Genomic DNA, 26450 nt, shown 5'->3' on the forward strand with positions numbered 1-26450 from the left:
ATTTATTAAAATTTAATATATTTTTTTTCAATATAACTTGTAACGTTATCAAGTATCAAATGCTGTGCAATGAAATTATAATTCGAAACTTAATTTATCGTTGTTACTAGTTTAATTATTAAAAGAACCGTGTAATATATTGAATATTTAAAAGTTTGAAGTTTACAATGTAAAACTTTAAATTTAAATAAGGCCAACATATAGGAGAGGCTAAATTTTGGTGCCTAATAATTTTAGATTTAAATTTCAAATACATTATTAGACATCAAGATCTAACTTTTCCTTTCCTTATTTATTATCATAATATTTTAAATTTGGATTGTCAAGAAAGTTTTTTTGGTGCGCGGTAGGTAAGATATTTGTGGCTTTTAGCATTTCGTAAAATAATTTATTTATTAATATGAACAAGGAGTTATGCAATAGATATTATCGACGAATCACGACCTATTATCATTAATAATAATCAATCATTGTTGTCGCAACTCACGAGACTTCCACAGATTCATGTAAATTATTATTGCGCATTGATGTTAACAATAATACCATGCTTCGTCGATAATCTATTCGTAAAGCTAGAATACAAAATATCTCTTAATTTCGTTTATTTGCGAATCCTTTTAGATTATTCGCGCATTTAAAAAGTATCCATTTGTGAAATATATTGAGAATCACGAAGAATTTTCTCTCAGTCTAATATACAGAATGAGCAGAAAGTAGAATTGTTAAACATCTCCAATGAAAAAGAATTCTCATTTTAAAGATATCTATTCTGCTTTCGGTGACTCATTCTGCGTAATTACCGATAAAATCATTCGCAGTGCATGGAAAACCGTTCTTCATTTACATTATCGCGATGTAATTTCATTATTTTATAACAAGCTTTGTTCATATGATTCTTTATATAATAATCTTTCTGTTACTTCAATACAATTTTCTGTACCGTTAGATATATAATAGAAAAAAATAAAGCTAGTGATGTATTTTTTGAGATTCTGATTAGATTTGCCTTTTGGCAGATTGAATGACTCGCATTAATTAAATTTGCATAGTAGGTGAAAAGTTCAGTATATAGTGTAAAATATTGTCAGTGGACGGTCACTCTTTATAATCGTTGAAGATTTGCTTTTGGCAGCTGTATTAGGTTGATTCAGGACACCGGTAATATGCAATGAAACTCCGAAACTCTGTCAAAAATTATGAATATTTGAAGAAATAAGTGCGGTTATCTGTATAAACTTAAATTGATTTAATATAATTAAATATAATTCTTCTAACACACTGAAAGAAAGAAAATTATTAACAACTACATATCGTGCAATGAAAATTATAGCAGAACCGTGTCGTAATTTCTTTTTATTATCAATTGCAAAATTAAGTTCCTCTCGCGGCACACATAAATAAGTTCTCATTCGAGCCCAAATATATTTTATTGTACCTACAAATCACAATTATAAAAAAAAAATTCCAAAAGGCATTTCATTATTTGGAAAAACACAGATCGTCTTGAGTAGCTGTTCTTTAGTATCAAATATAAAAATCACGTGAGGGACACTTTGTGTGCGGAGAGGATGTCCTGATAGTGACCCGAAGAAAGGCGATCCTGCGAGGGGAAAGGCGTGGAAATGGCGTGCAAGAAAAATATATTTTTTTATTAGAGAATAGGATAGTACTTGGACGATTGTGCTCGCGGCCGAAATCTCGATTGAGTGAAGTATCGAATGACTCAAATCGAATCCGACGTGCACGAATACGCCATTTGGCCCGCTAAAGCGATTGCAATAGACGAACGCAGTAATAATATAGCGCGGTATCAGCATTTATCGCGCGGAGAAAACGCGCGGATTTCGAGCTCTAAGAGAGCATTTTATCTTCAGGAATGGTCGGGCTGGTAGCTGTCGGAGCCGCGGACGCGCGTCTCATTGCCTCAGACTCTCGGAGAGCTTCATCGAAGCTCTGCGTCGAGCCGGACCTTGAAGGCACGACTTTCGTCTGAGAAAAGAAGAAAAAAATCCTTGAATAAAAACATCAAAGAAATTTTAATATTTTATAAATAAGTAATTTCAAAGAAAACACAAATTTAACATATAATAAAATTTAAGCTATTTTATTTGATTCGTTTATTTATTAATTTGTGTTCATTTGTGGCATGAAAAATTAAAAATTTCACGCACGCGTTTAAAATCTAAAAAATTAGTTAAAATAATTAATTAAAAAGATTAATTTAATACAAATAGATATTTACTATAGTAATATTAATATGATTTAATTTTAGTTACCTTGATATTCTCGCAGGCGGATCCAACCCTTTCCTCCAGCGATCGGAAGCTGTCGGAATTACGCATCTGGCCCAGTTTCATAGTAATGCCACTACCAAAGCCACCTAGAATACTCGTGGTCTTCTCAGCTGTGGACTTGAGTACAGATTCTGTCTTTTGGTATCTGAAATGACAAAAAATTAAAACGGTAAAAATCTGATCCTCAAAGTGAATTATTATCATCTATGAAAACTGTGAATGAATTTTTAATCAGCATGAAGCTTTTTAAATATTATTATAAATAAAGTGTTAAGGTAGTGTTTTTTGTATTTTTTGTTAAATTTTGTTTGTTTTGAGCGAGTGTAATAGCGTTAGTAATTAAAATTGCGAAAATTAAGGTACTAACAAATATAAATTGTCTCCAAAACAAATTTGCCAAACTTTATATTCGTTTTGAGGACGAATATATCAACAAAGTTTAATTTAGATATTTGAAAGGCTCTGGCTCTCTTTCTCTCTCTCTCTCTCTCTCTCTCTCTCTATATATATATATATATACATATTATATATATATATATATATATATATATATATGTGTGTGTGTGTGTTAATATAATGCAAAATAAAACTGTCATAAAACGTGGATCGCGAAGAGAGGAAAATGAGACACTTTGTGCATACTTACAAACTGTTCGCGGAGATTGTCTTGGTTAAGCGACCGAATGTCTCGCCAACGTTCTGATAACTGAATGAGAACCCAACCAAAAGTAAAAAAAAAAATCAATGCTTCTACGTGTATCTGAAGAGTAGAAGTGAAGTATCAATAAAAAAAAAGAATAACGCGTCACTTTGTAGAAATGAAGAAACGAGAAATAAAAAAGATACATAAAAATAAACTTAATAAAGAAATAAGAGATTTGGAAATCTATTCGCGCATATCTCGAAGATTGTTAATTATTTGGTTAACATACAATAAAGTATTTCGCAAGTTTAAAGATATTCTGTGATTCTGTTATAATTTATCCACTTCTCCTTTACACATAAAATATGGCAGAGTGCATAGAGTACATATAGAGTATGTATAGAATTATAGGGTATGTATAGAGTATATCTACAGAATACATGTACACACACAGACTAAACAGACAGACATGCAAAGAAAGCAAATTAACAGGATACATACACGTGACTTTCCTTAACATTCTTGAGTCCCTGATTAACATCATCAGTGAGCTCCTTCCAGACACTAATGCCAAGCTTCCTTTTCAAATCCTGCGAAACTTTAATCTTGTTGGCGAGAACGTGTCTCAGAGTCTGTATTTCTTCTTCAACCTGAAATTGATTTTCATTATTGTCTATTTTCATTATTGTCACGGGATTTTCCTGGGTCTCTCGAAAATCTACCTTTGCTAATTGAGCGCTCCATTCAGCCTTTTGCTGTTCTTGCTCCTCTAAGGAGAGTCCTTGAAGCTCGTTCGCCATGGTATCCGATGATGGCGACAGAGAGCCGGCCGAGTGGAGCGAGGCATCTTCTCCTGGAACAAAAGGGAAGAAAATTAAAATCGTGAAGCATACGGTACCATAACGGTCACGCTGACTGCTCGGAGGATTACTTTTCTCGCAAGCTAGGTTGCAATTTAATACAGATTAAGATTATTATATTACATATGAGAGATGACGTTTATATATATTCTACTTACATTATAATCATTCTCTGTACATAAAACAAGTAATATTACATTATCAAAATTAAATTAAAAATAAAAATAAGACTCATTACAGATTAAAATAAGAAATTGAAACTAAATATATATAAATAACATCAAAAAGGTACCTTAACCACACCGAGAAAAAATATATATCTTAAATTTCAATAAATATTTATTTCAATAGTACCAACTAAATATTTATTAAATATAAAAATTTATTTTAAAAATTTTGTATCAAATATTTATTTGATACAAGAAACATTAATTTGATTTAACAATCACTTTTTTTTAAGTAAATATTAATTTATTGTAAGTAAATGTTTAGTTGGCAGTATTCAAATAAATATTTATTAAAATTTAGGCTATTTTTTTTCTCAGTGTAGTGGTTTATACAATTCATAGAAAAAAAAATTTATCTAATTATTGCGTTTTTATCTGCATTAAATATAAACACAAAAATAGAAATGTAATCAATCAAATGTAATTTATCAATTATTCTCAGGAAGTGATTGCAAGTAAACTTTTAATGAACGATTTCGATTTTCGCTGATTGCAGAGGAATGCGTGGAGTTCTGCAGTTTCAGCAGAGCGAAACATCGTCCTAGAAAAATTAAAAGTATGTTCCACATCACTGTACTCGACAGCGATTTCATGATTCTTTTTCGTATACTTTCACACGTTGAGAAGAAATGAATAGACGAGAAATGCTAGACCGCAAAATTTCTCACGTGAAAGTACATAATTATTATATTAGAAATTAAATATCTCTATGCATAAATTTAAGCACTTATAAATTCATGAAAATTTTTTAATAGCTTGATAACAATATTTTTAAGACTTAAACATTATCAAATGACTTGAGCTTGATAACCTCTCTGATTAATATTAAAAAATAACATTCCCATTACTATTTATAATGAATAATTTTACAATCGCTCTAATTTCCATTAGAAATTCAGCAAAGTCCGTAACAAGTTTTTCTTTAGTATAAATTACGAGTATAAAAGTAACGAAGCGATTTCTCTCCTCTTTCCTCAGCACCTTTTATCAACTCGAGGAACTTCTTGTAGTTCTGGCTATTGCTAATCTTAGCGAGGTAAGGTTTGGAGAAGTCCTGGAAGATCACTCGGATCGTTCGTTTCTTCTTTTTCTTACAGCCGTCATGTAACTCTTCCTGCAGAAACTCCGTCTCGACAGACAGGTTGCCGTCGTCCACAACAATCTCGTCTATCTCACCGTTAGAATCGCGCCAGCAGTGAACCACTAGCTCATCCACTTCCTCGTCGCCCAGTTCGTCGATGTCATCAAAGCTCGGCGTCGTTGTCAGCTTCGAGTAATATGCATCTTCCTCGTATTCCAGCGATTCAAACTCGCGTTCATTCTCGCTTGGGCAATTTTCTTCGTTGTGTTCCTGACAGACTTTCCCGCACGATTGGATAATTCTTGGATTTACAGATTGTTCAAGGTTCTCCATGTTATTTTTCATGGTTTTCCTCTAGGAGATATGAAAACTTATCCCAAAATTTGATTCCAAAATCTTGTTTCAAGAATATATATTTCACAAAAGTTTATTCAACAAGATAAGCTTCAAAATAGAGTATTTATCTTCTAATCCTGATATCTACTGATCCTCGTGGTCTTTTTAAGAGGAGATTCTCTTTTAAATTCTCCAAAATCTTAACTTAAAAAGAATATGAGTCAGAAGATTTGTTGAATGCTTCAGAATAAAAATAATAATTAATGGATCTAAGGATCTACGAATTAGAAACAATTGCTACAAAATAATGTTTCAAAAAGAAGATCCAGAAGACAGAAAATTTTTGAACGGAAAAAAATTATCAATTAATATTTGAAGCATCTATAAGTTTAATATCATCATCTTGCTCTCTTCATAACTTTTTTTAATTTTTATTCATTAGCAATTCAAGCCAATATCTTCTTTTTCAAAATCTCGCTTAAAAAATTTATTTCAAAATTATACTGCAAAATCATTCGCATATTGATGGCATTGATTACAATGAAATTTCAATACAACTCAGAATTAAAGATAAATAAGTAACAGACAGTTATATAAATTAGAGTTAAAAATTATATAATTGAGAATTAAAAATTATAAAGAAATGTTCCAAAAATTGAGAGATTTGCTATTTATCACAATGAATTTTTTATTACATATAATCACATTTCACTAAGAACCAAAAATATTTATCACATGCAAATCATGCAGAATTCAAAAACAATAAATTAAAAGTTTACGCGATCAAATTTCCTTCCAACGGGATCAATTTTCAGATCTACGTCGCGATGCATGATTTAATGACTATGTAATCCATGCATTCGTGATGATTCAACACAATTGAACACGACCACGTGTACTAACGTGTGCACAGTGCACACACGACTAACAGCTGTGTCCTCAGAACGACATGATGCCGATTGTAAAGACGCCGCCACAACTCCACGTTAAGAGAAATCGAAACGGTGTTCTCGCTCTACCTTATAGATAATAAGAAGTGAGCGGATGAGAAGAAGGGACAGGAAGAGAGGGAGAACAAGACGAAAGGAAAGGAGGGAACGGACAGGTAACCTTGGTTCTTCATCGAGAAATAGAACTTGACGTGATTCTGTAGATTAAAGATTCATAATAAAAAATAGAAGGTTGTTAAATTCCTCATCCTAACAATTCTAACAATTTTTCCCTGATGCTTCCAATAATATTTTGAAATTTTTTGTACTTTCATCCTAATTTAGAAACCGTCAAATATTTTATTGAATATGCAACTTAACATAGCAATGTAAATTATCATTAATGTTACTGACACTATTTGCATTTAGTTTTAAGTTAGTATAATATAGTAATTATTGTTCGATTTGAGTTTCTCTATAATGTTTGTGTGCAACTGTACTGAGCAAGATTTGTTTAAAACTTAACACGCTAATTAAGAGATTCCCGCTAATTGTTGCTAATAATTGCGCCCAATCTGTTCTCTACAGGGTGTCTTAAAATTGTCTTGAGAAGAAATACTTCTGACATTCACGATTTAATCCTTTTGCTGTGTGCTGTGTCCCGTTGGTTTTATTTAAGTTACTGCAGCAGGCATAAAACAGAAAAAGTAGGTTAAAGATAGTTTTAAAGAGAAAGAGAGAAAAGACTGAAACTAGGCCCGATTCAGCGTCCTGATTGGTTCATCGACCTTCTTGGTGAAGTGCTCCGCTTGTTTTTGCGATCGATGATGAAAGCGCGGAAGCATGGCGAAGATGTATAATAAAAGTTCTTGGAACTTCACGGAAACCTTCGGCAAACCGGTTTTATCGATTCGATTCGACGGCAGATTCTCATCTATACTAACTTACAATTAATGACATGTTTATCGCTAAGAATGGCTAAAGGTTTGAATCGCATTGAATTTAAATATTAAATTGGAATAGAAAAAAATATAAGATTTTTGAGAAATTGATTAGACATTTTAGGAAATTTGTCGAACATTTAGTAGAAAATTCTCTCTTTTAAAACGTTCAATTAAACTTCTTGTGTAGTATATTTACCTAATTTCTCATTATTTTAAGCTAGAAAAGCTTTGAATGAACTTCTCACTGTTACTTACTATTTGCTTACTTTTATTCATTCATCTTCATCTTTAAGAATGTATTAAAAGTATCTTTTAACAAAATAAAGATATAATATTATAGAAAAATTACAAATTTTTCTACATAGTATTTGAAAGCAATACAAAAATGTTTGGCAGCGGTTTAAAATTTAGATTAAAAATTATTTCAATAAATAGACATTTTTTTTAATAATTAGGATAAAATAAGACAATTTTCATTTAAACAAAAACTATTTAACTAAATATAAATATAGACCTTGTTGAACTTATTTCATACATAATATTCATTTATATACGGAAAGTATGTAAATAAATTAAGTATAGAAATTAATTTATTTTATTCAAGGTGATAAGTAGTTTTTGCAGGAGAGTAGGTTGAGATTAACAAATAAGCGCAAAAACTACTTATCGGACGCAATTTTGTTTGTTGAAAGGAAAAAGTTGTTTGATTTCGGGAGCGAATTTTGAAACACCCTGTATAAAATAAATTAATTAAGAAGAAAAAGCCGATGAGAGTAGATGGTTTTTGTGGAAATAATTGTCATATATATTTAAAAAATACATATTTAAATAAGGTTACAGACGTTTCGATATCATAATTGTGTCTTTTTCAACATAATTTCGATCAATATATAAAAGCATTCCAATAAAATAAAATAGGATTATCAACAGTAAAAAGTTATGTCGAAACGTCTGTAATCTTATTTATGTATTTTTTAAATATATGACAATTATTTTCACAAAAACCATCTAGTGCTCTCATTGGCTTTTTCTTTTTAATTTATTTGTTAAATATTGGAGCCTTTAAATAATTTAATATTAACCTTGTATAAATTTCCAAATCCAGTGATTTTTTGCAGAAACTATGCCTGATACATCTTCAATATCCTTCCTCGTAGACTATCAGCTTTCAAAAATTATTAAATAATGCATATATTCCATTTGTAGTTTAGAAAAACCTACTTTTGTAATATATAAGGTTTCGTAAGATGTTAATTAAGAATATAATCAAGAAACACAGATTGAGTTCAATTCTCTCAGCGAAATAAATAAAGAACGAAGTGTAGAGAGTTGACCTTCGTCAGTGCAGCTGCACCCGCATTACAGTTATCTACAATTCGTGTCAACTGCTTCCTACATATTTTTTTTCTCCCTATTTCTGTAAAAAATCATCATGCAGAATTTTTATGACAATATTATAATTAGTGATATTTTATTTGTCAGCGGTTATCAGTTTCACCCCAAGCAACAAAATATGTATAATCAATGTGTAAATTAAATATTAATTTTAACCGTTTAAGCGAAAAATAAATATTTAAAATTGGATATAATGGATATTGAAAACATTATTTAATAAACGTTAAAAGAAACATTTGATAAAACATTTATAATGTCTGTTTAATATTTTTTACTAGTTTGAAAAACCGTTTTTACACGAGACATTTATACTCACATCATATAAAAACTAATTTACGTTTTTTAAACGTTCATTAAATATACATAGGCAACTTGTATCTATATATCGTATTTTACCAAAAAGTTCGGGAAAAAATCCATTATTATTGAAGTAGCTTCGTTAGCCATTTTACGACAAAAACTTCGTTTTAAATACGAGATGTTAATGAGTGCAGCACAAAAAAAAACACAAATACAATACCGACTCAGGAATTTGTGGTGAGTCGCCGGTCGCACACATCCGTACACATCCGTAAAAACATTACACACGCATACAGAGGCACGGACGAGAGTTCACAAGGTCGTTGCGTGGAAACGTCAAGATAGCGGGTGGCACATAACCATAGGTTAGAATTCGATCGGCCGAATTTCGGTTATTGCAATCCTTGAACTAACTTTTGCCAGCTAATTCTCGAACAAAAATTAACGACGTGTCTCGCTTTGATCGTAAAATAGTACACAATTCCTCGATCCTCAGTATGAGTGGGTGACAAAGATAATGATCTCACCTGTTGGTACGTTGCTCATCTCGATGGTTTTGCAGCGTGCAATTGGAGGAAGATGACGATTTTCGTCGACTGTATGAAAAAGATCAGCGTATCTCAGAGTCACAAATCGGTTCCCCAGGAAGCGGAAAGTAACATACGTTCTTCGATACAGTGGGAAGATCGATCGGTTCCGTTCTGACGGTGAACTGGCTGAGCGCTGGCGGCCATATTGAAAACGCGCCTGTCAGTGGCGGCGCGTGGCGGCGTCCGGTAAAACTACGAGTGGTTCGGCGCGAAAAAATTTGATATTACCTAATGAAGGTAACTAAGATGAAGGTAACTAAAATGAAGGTAACTAAAATGAAGCTAAAAATTGATATCTTATGGGCCTTCTAGAAATATAACCATGAGCTTTCTTTACATATAAATGAAGCTCGTGGTTATGAACGAAATTTAAAGTAATGAATGATTTAACTGAAAATTAAATTACAGTAATTACTTAAATAAAATTAACGTGTACATTAAATTTGTAAAATTAAAATGTATTTTTAATAAAAAATTTTATGAAGAGTACATTAAATTTTATAAATTTTCATGAAAAATACATTAAATTTTATATACACAAATATACTTTTTAGTTAATTATAATAAATTTAATGTAATGTCATAAAATTAAATTCAAATTATGTAACTTAAAAGTTAATAAAATTTAAGAACATTTCTAACAGTGTATAATAATCATAAATCAGAAATCAGAAGCTAAAAATTGACAACTATGATTGGTCAATTTTTAACTTTTGACTTCTGATTTATAACTAATGGCTTATTGTAGAAGGCTCATTATTGTTAGATTGGAAATGTAAAAACATAAAATTTATACAAATCAAAGATTTTATGTAACATAACATACTTAAAGACTTTTATTTTTTAATTTAAAATATGTAAATAAGAATTATTAACTCTGTCTTGTACAAAATTTAAAATATATAATTATATAATAATATAATTATATAAATATAATATTAGCGATTAAAATTTGATTTCCTTTTTGTAATTTATTTTAATTAGCAAATTATTAATTTCTACGTGAAAACTTTGGTGATTTGGCACGAAAAGGTTTGATAAATAATAATAGCAACCTAATAAATGTAACTATGAATAAAATAAACACTAAAATTTATATTCATCTTATTATCATATAGAGAATATAAAAATAAAAATAAATTTTATACAAAAATCAAAGATTTTACTTAGATATATTGTTAGTTATATTGTTAATAAATTTAATGATTATCTAATAATTAAAATTTAATATATCAATTCTCTACTCTAAAAAAATTTCAATTTATAATAGATATATCAGTTAGTGATTAAAAAATTTCTAGCTTTCTTTTTTCCTTTTGCAATTAATAAATTAATTCTTGTGAAAAAATCGGGTTGCTGAGCTTTTAAAACTGCGGAGTAGATACGAGGCTATACGAGCTCTTTCTTAACAACATTTATTTCTAATATGGCTATTATCTATGTACAGTTACACATTAACATGATCTATGCAACACAAAAACACAACGAATTCCTACATACTACGTGCGCGATTTTTAACAATAAGGTCCTCACAGGTGATTATCACCGTAGAGTATGATCATATCATCGACGTATAAATCATTCGCATCGCCGTTCCTTTATGGAAGCATAGAAATCCTATCAGGTGTTTCAGATATGTGCATTCATATACTATATATGTATATATTTGTGTGTATATTTATATCGTAAACTCATTCACGGTTAAAGTGATGAGTTCGTATACTTGAAGGCTGCGTGATTCGAACCGAAGTTATATCATCTGCAAATGATGAACTCAAGCTGGAGTAGCGCATGCTACTCATCAGCTCGGCGAACTGGTAGGATTATAATTCGAGGATCTGAATTCCAAATCATACCGAATCCCAAAAATATCATTCAACGAATATTATGACTAAAAAATCATAAAAATTTCATAAGAGCAAGAAAAGTTTTGTTCCTTTTCTTCCCAATTTACTTTCCATCTTCTGTTTTCGGCCTGTCCCAAAAAATGTCTCTCGATTGATTATATATTATAAGAAGGATCATTTCTGGCTTATTTTATAGCATAAGTTAGAATTCAGATGTTCTTCCACGATGTAAAACACATTCGGCTCTACGAGAACCTCAAATTATTGTCGTCCTTCCTAAATTAAGCAGTGACATCGCACATACGACTCGCAAAGTATTTGTCTGAAAGTTTTACCCTAAGAAGCATCTATCGCGCAAAAGATACATATCTATTTGGAAGCAACAACGTAGTTTATTCCGCAAATATATACACATACTGGATCCTTTGCGGTGTTTTCAATCTTTATGTGTGATATTTCCTTAGAATTCTTAGAATCTTTGGCACCAAAAGATGCTGAGAAAAATGTCTGGTTGAATTAATTCTGGTTAAAAATAGACGAATCAGAATTTTCTTAAATCTAGAATTCTAGTTAAGATATAAATTGGAATTCTGATTGATGTAATTAGAATCTTCTGATTCGTCTATTTTCAACCAGATATTTTTCTCAGTGTGAGAAACATGAAATCCCACTTCTTTCCAACGTGGCGTCTCGCAATAGCTGAAGTTCGGTGATTTTTCCAGATTAAAAATCGAAAATAACGCATAAAGTTTTTACGATAAATAATTATTGCTTGAAGCTGTCGCTCAAAATCGTTCGGCCCATCTGACTTTAGTACAATGTATTATATAATCGCTGTATATTTACATGAAAATCTACGGTGTTCCTGCTCAAAAAGTTCGATAGAATCACACAAAAGAAAATCGACACAATCATAGTTTTGATGTTTACAATATCAGATTTTGTATAGATATATGCATATCTTTAAATATTTTTAAATAAGTTATATCATTCACTATTTTGTTTTCACTGTGAAAAAATGATTCATTCGTCGATCTAAATTTCAGATTCTCAATTGATAAGATACAAGATTTCTACGACATTTCTATTAAGTATATTTTTGATATAAATATACAAGAATATTTTTTTCCTCGGATAGAACTAAATCCGATTCTCGTATTAACGTCGAACGTAACTTGGTTGAATTGACAGATAGAAAAGCGTTAAACGTGTGGATAAATATTTGATGGTTTAACCGAGAAACCTAGACTGAAACAACAGTCTGTATTGAAGTTACATAGAGTGCTCCTGAATTATGATATCATTTCAAAACTTAGGAAGGAGAATCCTATATAAACTTCAAATCAGTTCGTCTGTCGTCTCTTACTGGCTTCTTCAAGCAGGGATACTATGAAAGAATCGCCTTTCCGATCCAACATGGCCTTTTATAAAAATAGTAGACAGGAAGCGCGAATCAATGATACAATCGAATGTTCGAAAACCATAAATTCTGGTTCTCAGAAATTGGTTTTCGAATGATATTCGGTTGTATCTTCTATTCACTTTCTTCCCACGTCGAAGAGCATGGAACGAAGTTCCCAGTTCCAAATTTGCGCTCGAAGAATCTCGTACGCAAGATCTGCTTTTAATTACTTTACACAAAGACATCGATTTCTAATGGCGTCTATTATCGAGCTACGCACCTGTCCTCTTAGGCAATTTATTTGTAATTTTTCACTAATGACGCTCAATTACTGATCTTCGGTGAGCGTTAATCGGATTAATGGAAGATAACGAACTCCGTCTTCATTAAAAGATGTCCTCGACATCGGTATAATTACGGTCCCAATATCCACCCAAATATATCCAATCTTCTTGGCCAGTATAAGGACTTATACCAGACTGGAACCACCTGTACATTTAGTTTTTACAAATAAATGAAGAGGATCATATTCAAATATTTCAGTCAAAGCGGGTCTTGATAATAATTTCCAATTCAAATAAAATTGTAAAATCCATTAAATATTATAATATATAATAATATATAAGAATGTAAAATTTTGAAACATAAATAAGAAAGAACCACATATAGCCACATACACAAGTTGTTTTTCGTACAAGTCATATATTTAAAATTAATTACATGTAAACGTTTCGGTCAAGTCGTGATCATCATCAGTACAATAAAAAGAATCCGAATGTGTTAAATATTAAAATAGTAAATTAGGTTGTCGCAGTACAAAAATCAGAAAAATTAATCCTGTCTTTATTATCTCCTTTACATTAAAATTAAGGATTTATTCTTGATAATTTGTATGTTAAAACATAGGATTGAAACACTAGATTCTAATCAAACAAATATCTATTGTCATTCAGTTAATAAGTTAGGTATACTTAATTATCAAAAATTTATCCATGTTTCTACAATTATCAAATATAATACGATAATGCAATGCTAATTATATTTGAAGAATAATTAGCGTAGATGGAAAAATATTCTATACGATGGTAAGACTGTGTTATGTACAAGAATTCGTGTAATTACAGTGACATTGTCAATTTACGACAGTATTTATATATATTGGAGGAAAAGGAGAAGGAAATCATTAGGTCATCATAAAATATTAGTAAGGGGAAATTATTTTTTAATAATAGGTAAACAAATATCAGGAAATCGTAATGTATCACTTTGTTTGTTTAAAACTAACTCTTGCTTCTTAATGTGTATCATCTCTGATATCATTCTTTCATAATATGATGTTTCAGAATCTATAATTTTTGTATATTGTCCCAATCAAATCTGCGATCATATTTTAATTGGTGCTGAGAAATTATTATATTAGAAGATTAGATATTATATTAGAAGGTTTTTTTATATCGGCTTTATGTTCTTTCAAACGAGTATTGAATTTCTGTTTAATCTGAACATAATTTTAAAAAATTAAACAATGTCATGGCTTATTTCGAGCTTTTGATTAGAATAACTTTAAATTAATAAAATTAACATAAGAATATAAATACTAAATAATATATTCTACATAAACGTTTCGGCCTACAAAGCTTTCTTCAGTATTAAAATGCAGAAATACAATATTAAATTAACAAACCAAATAAATAACAAATACAATGAAAATTAAAAAAAGAATCATCAGTGGTGAAGTGTCAATATATAAAGGATTCAAAAACGTCAAAAAGTTTATTATGACAGATTACAATGAAATAAGAAGATTTAAATACTTCAGTCAACAGAAGATTATATTATGTCTCTCGATAAAATAGGTTTACCAAATTCCTCGGAATCCTTGAAATCGAGAATCCAGTTTGTCGCAGACTTGTATCAAATGATTTGTAACTTTTCCGCAGAAAGACATTTTCCATAAAATTAATGCGGGATCCTTTTTGAATTTATCTGAATCTGGACTCTTGATTTCTTAAATATGCTAAAATAAAATGCGTAATTATACCTGGGAGCGTATTCGTTTCCTTTCTTCTGCTTGCGCGCTTTGCGGCTATTTCTCTGTTTCTCCTCCAGCCTAGTTTTTTCAGATGCAGCCCCATCCTGATCGCCGTTCTCCAGCTTGCGAATATCCGGTCTTAATCTAGAGTCGGTCGGACATAGGATTTCTCCCATATCAGGTTCCAATTCATTCAGTGACATCGCGAACGTCGTAAATTGATAATACTACAAAATATGCATCATGTCAAATAAATCGATATACCTTTGAAGTAAATTATTTTTATCAAATTGGTAGAAAACTGTTGTAAGAATAAAAAATAATTTATAAAAAATATTATATTATAATAAAATAATTCATTATAAAAACTTATAAATAATTATGTTATTAAAACATATATTTCAGAATTAAAATAAAATTTTGTAAAAAATTAATTGATGTATTTGATTAATTTGTCCAAATGTCATTTCAACTAACATCCGAACTATTGCTGGGTCTTGGTGTAGCTTCCCACAGTGTGACAGATCCTGGAATCTCGTCTACAATCGGAATGTCGTCAACGACTGTATTGCCAAAGGGCTCCTCTATTGCATCCTTTGTATTAGAAAAATATACAGGAGTTTCAGTAATGAGTACATTTCGTGTATACGGAAAAACAGATTAATTTGTTCAGCAAAAATTGTTTTATTAACAACTATGTTAAATTATAATAGTGCTTGACTATGTCCTCATGTGATTGATTGAATTAATTAAAATTAAAAATTACAAAAATCTTTCCATTTCCATCCAAGACCATTTTTATCTATTTTAAAATAAAAAAAAATCATTTCTTAATTAACAATTAACTTCCCTATAAATTAAATTCCCTGAATAAAATCTAATTAAATAGTTTTTTTATACCTGATGCAAGGGCTTGAAAGCTCCAACTTTAAGACTGTGAAGCTTTGCCAAAACTTTCTTATGTCCTGGACTGCCTTGTGGGCTTTTGGCCTCTAATTTGATCTTTTCCAGCGTTTCCTCGTACAATGAGGTCTCGCACGATCGTAAAATTTCGGTCCATTGGCCGTAAAGGAAGAATAATTTTCTTTTCCTAAAAGAATATAAAGAAACAATAATAAACTGCTAATAATAATAATGGTAAACTGCCCTAATAAAAATAAAAAGTAGAGCGTAAGTCAAATGTAACGGAAGAGTAAATAAAAGCGAAGCAAGGAAGCAAGGCATATTGAAAATCAAAATGTAAAAGAAGCTTAAATATTTCTTTTACATTTTATAATTCCAATTTTTATCAGGGTGCTTTGTTTTATTCCAATTTAAAGTTGAATAAAATTTATTATGCAAAAGTAGCATTAGTAGAGGAGGGGGGGAGGGAGGGGCAGACTTTAACTCATGACTTTAACCGAATGGATCGATTTTCAGAATCAATCCATTCGTTTAAAGATTTGTTCGCGTCGCACGCTCCAACATGCCCAATACTCTCGCGTCACCGGAACCAATATGGCGACTAGATGTTCGCGTCGCGTTAGAGCATACTCCATGGATCAATTAAGAGCACGCTCCATTTGCCTCACCTCAGAAGGTGATACGATTGGGGCATGTTACGCACGCATGCGTAATGATTGAAAACGTACTGTATCGAAAAAAGAGTATTTCAGATTCATTTTGTATAAAAACGCATTTAATAAATATATTTGATGTCAAATGGTTTTGTGTGCGAAAAGAAAAAAGGGAGATAGGAGAAGACGGCAACGTATCGAGAGAAAGATAGTAAGTATACGAGATACCGCAACGCATTTTTGGGAGGGTGACGTTACAATATGGCGGCACATATCAATCGTATCGCTGTTATGTAAACACCGATACCGCCGACCTTTCTCGCGCCTCTGCATACCCCTCCCCCCCTTTCCACACTCCCCCCTCTAATAATGCTACTTATAAATGAAACTTTTCCTTTTATGTTCCATTCTTGTTCTAATTAATCCTTGTTCTAATTAATTAAATTAAAACTTACTCTTGATTTGTTATGAATCCCTCGACGCGATGGACGTCCTTGCCATTCAAGGTACTTTTAACAAAGCATAGCTTAGCTTTTAAATTATCCCCTCCGTGCTGTCTGATCTCCAAAGGGCCTGACTGCTCCATCCATAATTGGCCTACCAAGACATTGTGAAGGATGCAATTGACGTTTTGCCAAGTGTAGGACTCCTTCCATCTATTCAAGCATTAACACATCGAGCATCTTTTAAAAAAGTCCAAAGTTTCCAATAAAGTTCTCTTGATATTGTTTCAATTTTTAATAATAACACACAGCATTTTTTATCGAAAAAATTAATATATTTATGAAAATAGAGACAAAATTTAGAAATATATTCCGTTCCATGAGATTTACGTTTTTTATATCTTTGAAATTCAGAGGAAGTCATTTTGACAAAAGAGGAAAGATAACGATTACTAACTATATAAAGTAAAAACAAATTACTACATAAATTAGTTTATTATAATTATTATTAAACTTGAATAACTTATTACTGAACTTACTTGGGTAATTCGACCGTGACAATTCCTTTCGGGTGAACCTCCAGTGATTTCCCCCAAAATTTCAATTTAGGATGGATGCTGCCATGAAAGATGAAATCGTCACTGTCAGCGTAGAACGCGGACACTGGTGGATGATGCGAAACCTGCTCGCATATTATCCTGAAGAAGATTCGAAGAAGAAATGACTTCCAATATGCAAGAGATGGCAAATTGGCAGGAAAATAATATTTAAAAAATCAATTTTAATTAGAAGTAAAATTGACGAATTATAAATGCGATCTGTAAAACGATTAATTACCGGAAATCTTCGCGTTGCAGCTCGTATGTCTCGCCCAAAATTGGATTGAAAGGTTTTCCAAAGCGCTCCCAGTTCGAAGCGAGGGCACTCACAGCGAAAGCTGCGACGTACTGCGTAATCATTAATTTCGTTTTATTAATAGTAGCGGATTATTGATTTATTATCCCGATTAAATTTAAAGGCAATTCTACGCGCACCTGAAGCCTTAAGACTGGCGATTCTTGCTGGGATGCCTGCTTGAGCAATACGGCATACTCCATATATTCCGCGACGCGTTGCAGGAAAGAGAGAGGTTCGTTAAAGATGACCGGCATGCTGGTCTTGCTGATGTCTTTGCCCAGCTGGAGTGTCATTGAGCACAGATTTACTTCGGAATGTCCCGGAACTGGTAACGATGTTCTTGGAAAGAATAAAACGCGCTTTGATAAAAAATGAGCAGAAAATATTTTTCATGAAGTAATCTGATTTTTTTTTTCGTAAATAAATGCCTAGGGTGTTTTTACATTCTAATTGAAATCATTGTTATTAATAATACATTGCATATTATTGATTGTTTTCTGATTTATTGACATTTGAATTATACGATTGATATTATCATTATATGATGAACATTATATGATGGATATTACTCACAATTTTCTGAAAAAAATAAGTACAGAAAAACAAACAAATATTAAATGGAATAAACACGTTAAGTAGCTTATTATAATAATAATATTAAAAAATAAAAATTTTAATTAATATAACGTCTTTTTATTGCGGATTTTCAATAAATATGACTATAAGAGGAAACAATGTTCATTTTACGAAAATTCTTTTATTGGGACATTTTTTTATTGGAATGTAAAAATTGAGGTATAAAAGGATGACTATTCCCGAGGGTTGATGTAGTAGTTGATGTAGTAGTTTTCTTATACAAATTTAAAAAAAAAATGATAAATGGAGAATTCTCATATCTCTACATCTTCGAATATTTGCAGTGTTCAATGCGACTGAAAATTCGAGGTTTCGAGCAATATTTATAGATTCGTAAATTTAAACATGTCGGAATTCATTGCCAACCTGTAACGACCTGATATCCTTTCGTTGGCCATTGTAAAACTCTGTCGTGATTATTGAGCGTCCCGACGACGGCAGGAGCTTTCAATCTGTCGTTCTTGCGGGTCGATACTTCGATTTTCACCAACATTGACCAGTGATTATGAAGCTTTATAATTTATTATTGAATGTGTAAAAATTCAAATCTTTTAACATTTTTCACTGAGAAATTTGACAGAAATTTCACAAATCGCATCGAAATTCTTCAAAATTCTTAAACAGATAATTGGTAACTTAACGAAATTGTGGCGCAGATTTTTAGATTTTCACAGATATTTACAATCTCCGATGTTCATTCAGAAAATCAAAGTTTTATGTAAAATTTGTCAGTTAGATGTTAAATATTTGAAGACATCAATTTTAGATTCTAATTTAAAATTTAAATTCTCTAAATTTGACAGTGAAATTACTTAGAAGTTAGAGTCAGCCGGTTTTTGAATTATCAGAAAGAGGTGTATTTAAATTTCATTGAAAAAATATATAATCTAAAATATTTAATTAAATTCTTCGGAAAATCTATTTTTATTCGTCAGAGAGATATTTAGAGTCGTGAATAGTGTGAATGAATTTTTGGGATGTTCACAAACTCGAGGACCTTTCGATCTTCCGTGGTGGAACAAAAAAAGGGGAGAAGGGGACGCGGTATCTAAATGGACCGTCCGGTTCTCCAAAGAGAAAAAGCTTTGTCTCGCTATCTCGGCGACATTCCGACAATTATTCCGATTAACTTGGAAGCCGCAGATAATGACACTCGCGGAGGATTCTTGCGATCCGGCACTCGCTGTCACTCGCTCATGGCTGTCGGGAATTTCGAGAGAAGATCGTCGAGACCGGAAAGTATGACGCGGTTGTTTCAGCTTCGTCTCACGATCAGCTGTATACTTGAAGACTGTTGAGCTCGCGGGCGTGACGGCGAACTCCCCCTTTGCTTTTGGAGCAAATATCAATAAATCCGAGCATGACCGTTGAGCACTCGAGGATTTCCGTTGGAACGATCGACTGATTCGTTCCTAAGAAACGACAGTCAGGTTAAATTTGCGAACTTAAAAAGATCTCGACTTCCTCAAAATAATTAATGCCTTGACTGTCAATAAAGTTTAAATGTATATTTATTTTCAATTTTTTAAATATAATCTTCCAATTTCTTTCTCCAAATAAAACGATAAACTGATAATTTAATTCTCCTTGCGCGTTTTGATAATTTAGAAATAATACAAAAATTAAATAATAAAATAAATAAAAATTGTCTTTAATTTTTTAAGGTTTAATTAAGGAATCGCAGGGGAAGTTAATTATTAATAAAATGTTCCTTTAAATAAAAGATATCTTATTTTAAACTAGATAAGAAATTGTCTTGAATAAAGAGCAAATAATTTTTTTGCGATTTTATTCTAATATTATAACTCCTTCAATTTTAATTAATTTAATTAATAGGTAATGCCAAGGACTGTATCAATATGACTTTAACTATAGCTGTTATAGGTATACATATACACAAAAATCAATAAATGCGGAGGTGGAAGGGTAAAGTTTCAACAATGTGAACGAACACGTTAAACACCCACGATTGAGAAAGACGGTAACATCATGCATGTGTGGAAAGTACGGGATGAATTTAATTAACGCATACCTCATACGTGTGCACTGTCGAGACGATCGAGACTAGAATGCTGCCCTCATCGCGTGCAACCCTTCTGATAAAATTGGCGCAAGACACGAAGAGCATTCACTAAAAGGACCATTGAGAATGCAAAGATCTTAACTGATAAGAGATACGTTTTTTATCGGACTATTTCTGAAATTTGAAACTACAATTTCATGTTTATCAATTTTTCTTGTTTAAATTATAATACTTTGTCAAATTAATCCTCGATTGTTAAATTTGTTTAAACTCATACTTTGTTTTTTTTTTCAGAATTTTTATCTCAAAGTTTATACAATTAGATCTATATGTGTATATTTTTTAATGATATAAAATTTGAATTCTTATTGTCCATTTTTTATTATTGGTCCAATTTTTGCATTTTTCTTTAACTTTAATCATAAAAATATGAATTCTCAATGATTAGATTTAGTGATCAATAATGGCATTCGGCGGAGGATTATTTTTTATTCATTAGATTGGTATTTTTTACAAGTCGCTCTCGTTTTTATTGTTCTGAAGAGTTCAGTGCTCCGTGCACATCGTTGACGATTCGGAATAAGAATAAGCCGAATTTATTGATTCACCTAGAAACCAAATCGATATCCGTACGAGGTACAGGTACTCACTTCGTTACGAATCGGCCAATTTTCCTCGAATCGTTCGTCGAGTTCGTCGTCCGTTTGTCAAATCTGCTAAATTCTCGAAAATCATTATTTTCACTGAAAAACGATTACGATTTCAAAAAGATTGTTATTCTATAGAGTCTTCTACGAGTGAAGAAAGTGCAAAGAAAAAAATATGGCATTACGAAACATTACGTTTGTTAAATCAATGAAGTTTAGTTTACCAACGAATAAATGTAATGCAAATCAAATTAATTTGGAGAAATTTTTTAGTCTAAAAAGTGTTTAAAAATATTTTTTATTCACCTAATAGAACTGAGATCGAATTTTGAATTGTTCTAAAAAGTGGCAGGAAGTTAACGTCAAATTTCGAAAATGAATGAAAAAGATGACTCGTTGATGAAGGATAAGAACTTGAAAATTTCTGGAGGCTTTCAAGAGCTTAAGAATTCAAAAGAAGCGGAAGAGAAACCTATGCCTCGCAAATACCGCACGAAGCATATGAAGCGATTTCCGGAATTATATCGAAGCGATGTTTCAATTCATCCCAGCTATACAGACTTGAAAAACTTGCCTTAGTAAGAATTAATTCTCAATCGATCAATTAACAAAAATTAATTAGATATGAATAAAAGAAAATCGTTTTCTTATATCAAAGTTTGTTGTATCTGTTATAAAGCATTAATTTTATTAACTCTTCATTACTCGCATGGAATGTCCAGTACATCTCCATTTTATAAATTTGCTAAACGTGTGTGAATATTATTTATACACATATATTATTATATTTAACGTAAATTGTTTCACAATTAAAAAAATGTTTGCATTTATTTTTATCCAAAAGATATAAAATATTATCAATCTTTATTTAATTGTAAATCATCAAAGAGAACAATAAAAATAGAGATATGTAATGTTAAAGTATCAGAAACGCAAGTTAAAAAAAAACCACACGAGTAATGTAGGGATTAAATGAGACGTTCTGAAAAAGTTCATACCGAGACTTTAAAGGTCACTAGCTTTATATAAAACTTGTATAATTTTATATTATGATATAGTTCATAATTAATTACACAATTAATTGTATTTTTTTAAGCAATGTGGTCTGCAGGCAACGCGCGCAAAGAATTAAGCGGCAATCATTTCGGCAGCTGAATCGTGAGATCATGCATTTTGCTATGGTCCAAATGTTTGCTCTCGATGGTGTGAAAGTCGATCGCGTCTTCAGCATTGGCATGTCGCCGAAGATGTTAATCGTGCCAGATCCTTTAACAGAGAAAGAGAGACGCCGACTAAATGATCTTATCGAAAATCGTTAAGAAAGCCTCTAAATAATTTCAGTGGGAATAGATTATTTCCGTTAATTATTGTTTAATTATCTCTGCTATTAATTTCGTAATTAATGTCGATCTGTTTAATTATCTCTAATTGTAATTATATATATTAATAAATTTCTAATTATTTTTGTAATTATTACTGATATATACAGGATGTCTGATAATTGTTCTGACAGAGTTTACGTGGAGACTTAGAGAGGATTAAACTGAGATGGAAAGTCTTCTACCATTTCGCAATTTTCGCAACAGTAAAGATATTAGTTGCTAAAAATTGCTGAAAATTGGTCTCCAATAATTTTTTACTCAAATATTATCAACTTTACAGAAAAATTGCAAAAGATAAAAATTGTTTATTTTCTTCTCATAGAACTATAAGAATTTTTTCAGAATTTTTTATCCACTTTTTACTACTACATTTTCTCATTTTTATCAACATAAGAAAATACAATATTTTAAAATTCTAAAAAAATTCTAAAAAAATTCTTAAAGCTCTATGAAAAGAAAATAAACAACAATTTTTATCTCTTACAATTTTTCTGTAAAGTTGACAGTATTTGAATAAAAAATTATTGAGATCAATTTTCGGCAATTTTTAGCAATTAATATCTTGTTAACTATTGCGAAAATTGCAATAATAGAAGACTTTCCGCCTCAGTTTAGTCCGTTCTACATCTCCACGAACTCTATCAGAACAATTATCAGACACCCTGTATATATATACATATATATAAAATTTGAATATTTTGTTTTTAATCTATTAAACATGTTTTATATTATAATTATAACAGAACATATTTACTCTTTGCATACTGCGATGACTCCATTTGGAATCACCTCCTTTTATTTTGTAAACTGCTCGCTTGATTTTTATAAAACTTGGACTATAGGGTAATTCGATGTATTCGAATTTATCTGAATTTAAGTCAAAAATAAAAAATTCAAAATAATAGATTTAAAAACAAAAAAAGGTTTATCATAAAACTCAATTTTAAAAAGGACTCCACACAAATCTGATGGAAATTAAATTTCGGTCTCCACACGCACGATCTTCTATTTCTATAATAAACCATTTGACCTCTGTATACGTCATTTTTAAAAATGGGTTAATACTCAATATTTTATTTTCAGCGAATATGGTGCATTTCTACGTCATGATTTGCACTTTTTATATTTTAAAATAAAAAGAAAAAGTCTTTTAACCGTTTTTTTAATTTTAGGGAGATTAGCGTTTCAGACTGATTATATTGAAAGTCCGGAAAATTATCAGCGCGTAATCATATCTGAAATAAATTGATTTAATAAAGAATATATATTGTATTATTTAAAATATCTAACTTTGACCATGTTGGCATTCTCTGTTTTGTCAATAACATATGTCAAGGTCAAGATAATTGCAGGATAGTTCCCTATACTGCATAATTAATAAAAAAAATTATAAAGAGACTCACAATAATATATAAAGCATCCCAATTTGTAAAAGGCGAGAAGACTCGCTTTATAGATCGCCAATAAAATCCGATTTGTGGGAAACAATCAAGTCAACATTATTTCTTATAACTTTAACCCGTTTTGAAAAATGAAACGCCTTGTAGAGGTCAAATGGTTCATTGTAGCGAGTCGTGTTAAACAACAAAAAGTGTCTAAAATCAAGCATAAGACATTCTTTGCATCTAAAAGACGACTTATAGACGTCTTATGTCATAACTTTAGACTTTGTGTTGTTTGGGGTGCCTGTGGAGACTTTATTAGAACGACAAGATCTACAACATATCAAATTTTTAGCTATGGGAATTCCATAGCAATATATCAATTTGAATTCAATTTTTATAAGATTTGTGCGGAGTCTTTTTTTAATTAAGGAGTAACATCAAATATCTAGTTTTTCTTTTTATTTGAAGTTCGTCAATAATGAACAAACAGTTAATATTAATTTCCAAATTAACTTTCAAATTTTGATTGTGAGCTCTGCAATATTAGTTTCTTCTTTACTGGAGATTATGTTTAATTATATAATTTTGTCTCAAAGAGACAGAACGTTGGCAATTAATGTGGAAACTCGAGAAACAAAGGAAAGAATCTAATTTGATATTTGTCAAACTGTAAACAGCTAAGCAAATATCTTTATAAATAAATGTTTCGAAATACTTATCAGGGCGGATTTTTGTCCATTTTGTATAGTTGCGGGTCGTCTCCTTTGGAGTTATGGGACATGCACGTTAGTTTTTACATATTAAAAACAATATCAAGATTCATAGTTTACAATCTTATAATTTCCAAAAAGCCTACTTGTAAATTTAAAAAAATTAATATTTTTATATATCTAATAACAAGAAGAACGTATATATATATATAATTTAAAAAGTACATGTATATCTAAATTTATTGTATTGCACCACTCATATTTATTCAGGTAAAAAACGGATATATACGAAGAATTACAGATGAAGAGATAAAGTCATTGGCATTGGAAATAGCCGGGACCAATGTGGCTACAACTTATATTTATTGTCCAGCATATCCGAAGAAGGAGCTGGGTATTAAGCTACCCTTTCTTATCATCATTATCAAGAACATGAAGAAGTATTTCACGTTCGAGATAACAGTAAAGTCCATTTAAATACGTAGTTAAAAATAAAGCTTCTAAGTTTCTTTTAACAAGATTTTTTTTTATTCAATTCTTTAGATATAACAGATACTTGTTATTCATCTTAATAAATAAAAAATTTTATTTTCTTTCGTAAATAAAAGATGATGTGTCTTAGATAAAATTTCTAATTTTTGTTATTTAAATAAACCTTTTATATAATATTTCTTCTTGAATAAAAGTTTCTATTTCTTTTTCTTTTCGAATTTCTGTTCCCATTATATATATATCTCACTTTTTTGTAGATTTGCGACATATTGCAATCTCAAAAAATTAATTAAATAATTTGTTAGATATTGGACGACAAGAACATGCATAGGAGATTCCGTGTGAGCAATTTTCAGAGTACGACACGTATTCGCCCGTTTTCCACATCCATGCCCATCGGACTTTCAGGTGGATGGAATCAGATTCAATTTAATTTGTCTGATTTTACACGACGAGCCTATGGTACAAATTACATTGAAACCACTAGAATGCAAATTCATGCCAACTGCAGAATCAGACGAGTTTATTTCGCCGATAGGCAAGGATTTAATACATGTATCAATTAATTCTCTAATCAATTCTTTAAATTTTGTATTATCATCGATAAAATATGTCATTTTATTTATTTAACGTAAGCCTTATTAATAAATATCAAAAATTTCATTAAATTCTTGATATTATGATAGGTTAGTGTAAAATAACTGTAATAATAAATAATTTATTAAATATATTAAGTAATGTACAGTCTTATATAATAGTTTTATTTTTAATAATAGTTTTATTTTGACAAAGTAGTTTCAAATTAAATGTTAAGCAAAAGCAATTTTTAAGGCTTTATTCAGAGGAGGAAATGCCAGAAGAGTTCAAGCTTTTCTTGCCAATACACCGAAAGAAATGCGTTAGAGAGGAAGATGTGCCGAAAAAACCTAGTCTAATACTTGAGAAAGTACCGTCCGTCGAAGCACCAACTATCGAGGAAGTGAAGAAGGGACTTGAGCCGCCAGTTACGAAGGAACCTGATTTAATCGAGAAAGCGATACCATATGCGGAAGAAGTAGAAAAGATAATTGCAGAGAAAGATGAAGAAGCAAAAGTAGAAGCAGAAGAAATAGAAGAAGCAGAAGAAGAAGCAGAAGAGGAAGCAGAAGAGGAAGCAGAAGAGGAAGCAGAAGAAGAAGCAGAAGAGGAAGCAGAAGAAGAAGCAGAAGAGGAAGCAGAAAAAGAAGAAGAGGAAATTAAAGTTGAAGAAACTGTGATTGATGAAGAGGAAAAAGTCGAACCTGCGGTTATTGAATGAGGTCAAAGGAGAAGAAAAAGAAGAAAATATATATATATACACCAAAATTGAAAGGTTACACAGGAGATGAGGATGAAGATGAAATTGAAGAAAATGAGTATG

General features: G+C 30.9%; 4 protein-coding genes across 8 annotated transcripts in view; 2 read left to right on the plus strand and 2 right to left on the minus strand.

Moving 5' to 3' along the window:
- Positions 1–366: 366 nt before the first annotated feature.
- Positions 367–6419, minus strand: LOC105145437 (uncharacterized). 4 transcript variants are annotated; one of them, XM_011054951.2, is made up of 7 exons: positions 6221–6419; positions 5006–5459; positions 3660–3790; positions 3439–3587; positions 2941–3000; positions 2277–2439; positions 367–1989 (listed from the first exon to the last, which is right to left on the minus strand). In XM_011054951.2, the coding sequence occupies exons 1-7, from the start codon at positions 6272–6274 to the stop codon at positions 1852–1854; spliced, it is 1149 nt and encodes a 382-aa protein (XP_011053253.1). In that variant the 5' UTR covers positions 6275–6419; the 3' UTR covers positions 367–1851. The 4 variants fall into 4 exon arrangements, with proteins under 4 accessions (XP_011053253.1, XP_087271254.1, XP_087271255.1 ...); XM_087415128.1 differs by having other exon boundaries at positions 5006–5645; XM_087415129.1 differs by having other exon boundaries at positions 5006–5640; positions 6221–6236.
- A 4579-nt stretch (positions 6420–10998) lies between these two features.
- Positions 10999–26450, minus strand: part of LOC105145436 (oxysterol-binding protein-related protein 2) — a 49106-nt gene continuing 33654 nt past the window's right edge. Inside the window, exons 1-9 of one of the 2 annotated variants that reach the window (XM_011054950.2) lie at positions 18779–19926; positions 17914–18115; positions 17717–17826; positions 17419–17577; positions 16892–17092; positions 15781–15970; positions 15358–15474; positions 14890–15107; positions 10999–13337 (exon numbers count right to left, since the gene is read on the minus strand). In XM_011054950.2, the coding sequence (XP_011053252.1) occupies positions 13235–13337; positions 14890–15107; positions 15358–15474; positions 15781–15970; positions 16892–17092; positions 17419–17577; positions 17717–17826; positions 17914–18115; positions 18779–18810 (1332 nt within the window). In that variant the 5' untranslated portion in view covers positions 18811–19926 and the 3' untranslated portion in view covers positions 10999–13234. Of the gene's footprint in view, positions 13338–14889; positions 15108–15357; positions 15475–15780; positions 15971–16891; positions 17093–17418; positions 17578–17716; positions 17827–17913; positions 18116–18778; positions 19927–26450 lie in introns of those variants that run through there. The other variant, XM_087415125.1, reaches the window with a different exon arrangement.
- On the plus strand, positions 21443–22407 carry LOC105145450 (hypothetical protein). Its single transcript, XM_011054978.2, has 2 exons — positions 21443–21660; positions 22179–22407. Exons 1-2 carry the CDS (start codon positions 21458–21460, stop codon positions 22399–22401), a joined length of 426 nt encoding a protein of 141 aa, XP_011053280.1. The 5' UTR covers positions 21443–21457; the 3' UTR covers positions 22402–22407.
- LOC105145449 (cilia- and flagella-associated protein 20) lies at positions 24551–26427 on the plus strand. Its single transcript, XM_011054977.2, has 4 exons — positions 24551–24634; positions 24830–25021; positions 25357–25589; positions 25883–26427. Exons 1-4 carry the CDS (start codon positions 24551–24553, stop codon positions 26346–26348), a joined length of 975 nt encoding a protein of 324 aa, XP_011053279.2. The 3' UTR covers positions 26349–26427.

The sequence above is a fragment of the Acromyrmex echinatior genome, chromosome 17, assembly GCF_024713525.1.
Source record: "Acromyrmex echinatior isolate Ae372 chromosome 17, ASM2471352v2, whole genome shotgun sequence".
Taxonomy (NCBI): Eukaryota; Metazoa; Arthropoda; class Insecta; order Hymenoptera; family Formicidae; genus Acromyrmex; species Acromyrmex echinatior.

Excerpts from the sequence above, each read along its gene's own strand:
- LOC105145450 (XM_011054978.2), top strand. The coding sequence starts at position 21,458 with ATGAATGAAAAAGATGACTCGTTGATGAAGGATAAGAACTTGAAAATT. Across the intron at positions 21,661-22,178 it reads GACTTGAAAAACTTGCCTTA|CAATGTGGTCTGCAGGCAAC; the intron begins GTAAGAATTAAT and ends TATTTTTTTAAG.
- LOC105145449 (XM_011054977.2), top strand. The coding sequence starts at position 24,551 with ATGTTTCGAAATACTTATCAGGGCGGATTTTTGTCCATTTTGTATAGT. Across the intron at positions 24,635-24,829 it reads TGGAGTTATGGGACATGCAC|GTAAAAAACGGATATATACG; the intron begins GTTAGTTTTTAC and ends ATATTTATTCAG. Across the intron at positions 25,590-25,882 it reads CGAGTTTATTTCGCCGATAG|GCTTTATTCAGAGGAGGAAA; the intron begins GCAAGGATTTAA and ends GCAATTTTTAAG.
- LOC105145437 (XM_011054951.2), bottom strand. The coding sequence starts at position 6,274 with ATGCATCGCGACGTAGATCTGAAAATTGATCCCGTTGGAAGGAAATTT. Across the intron at positions 5,460-6,220 it reads TTGGAAGGAAATTTGATCGC|AGGAAAACCATGAAAAATAA; the intron begins GTAAACTTTTAA and ends CATATCTCCTAG. Across the intron at positions 2,440-2,940 it reads ACAATCTCCGCGAACAGTTT|ATACCAAAAGACAGAATCTG; the intron begins GTAAGTATGCAC and ends TTGTCATTTCAG.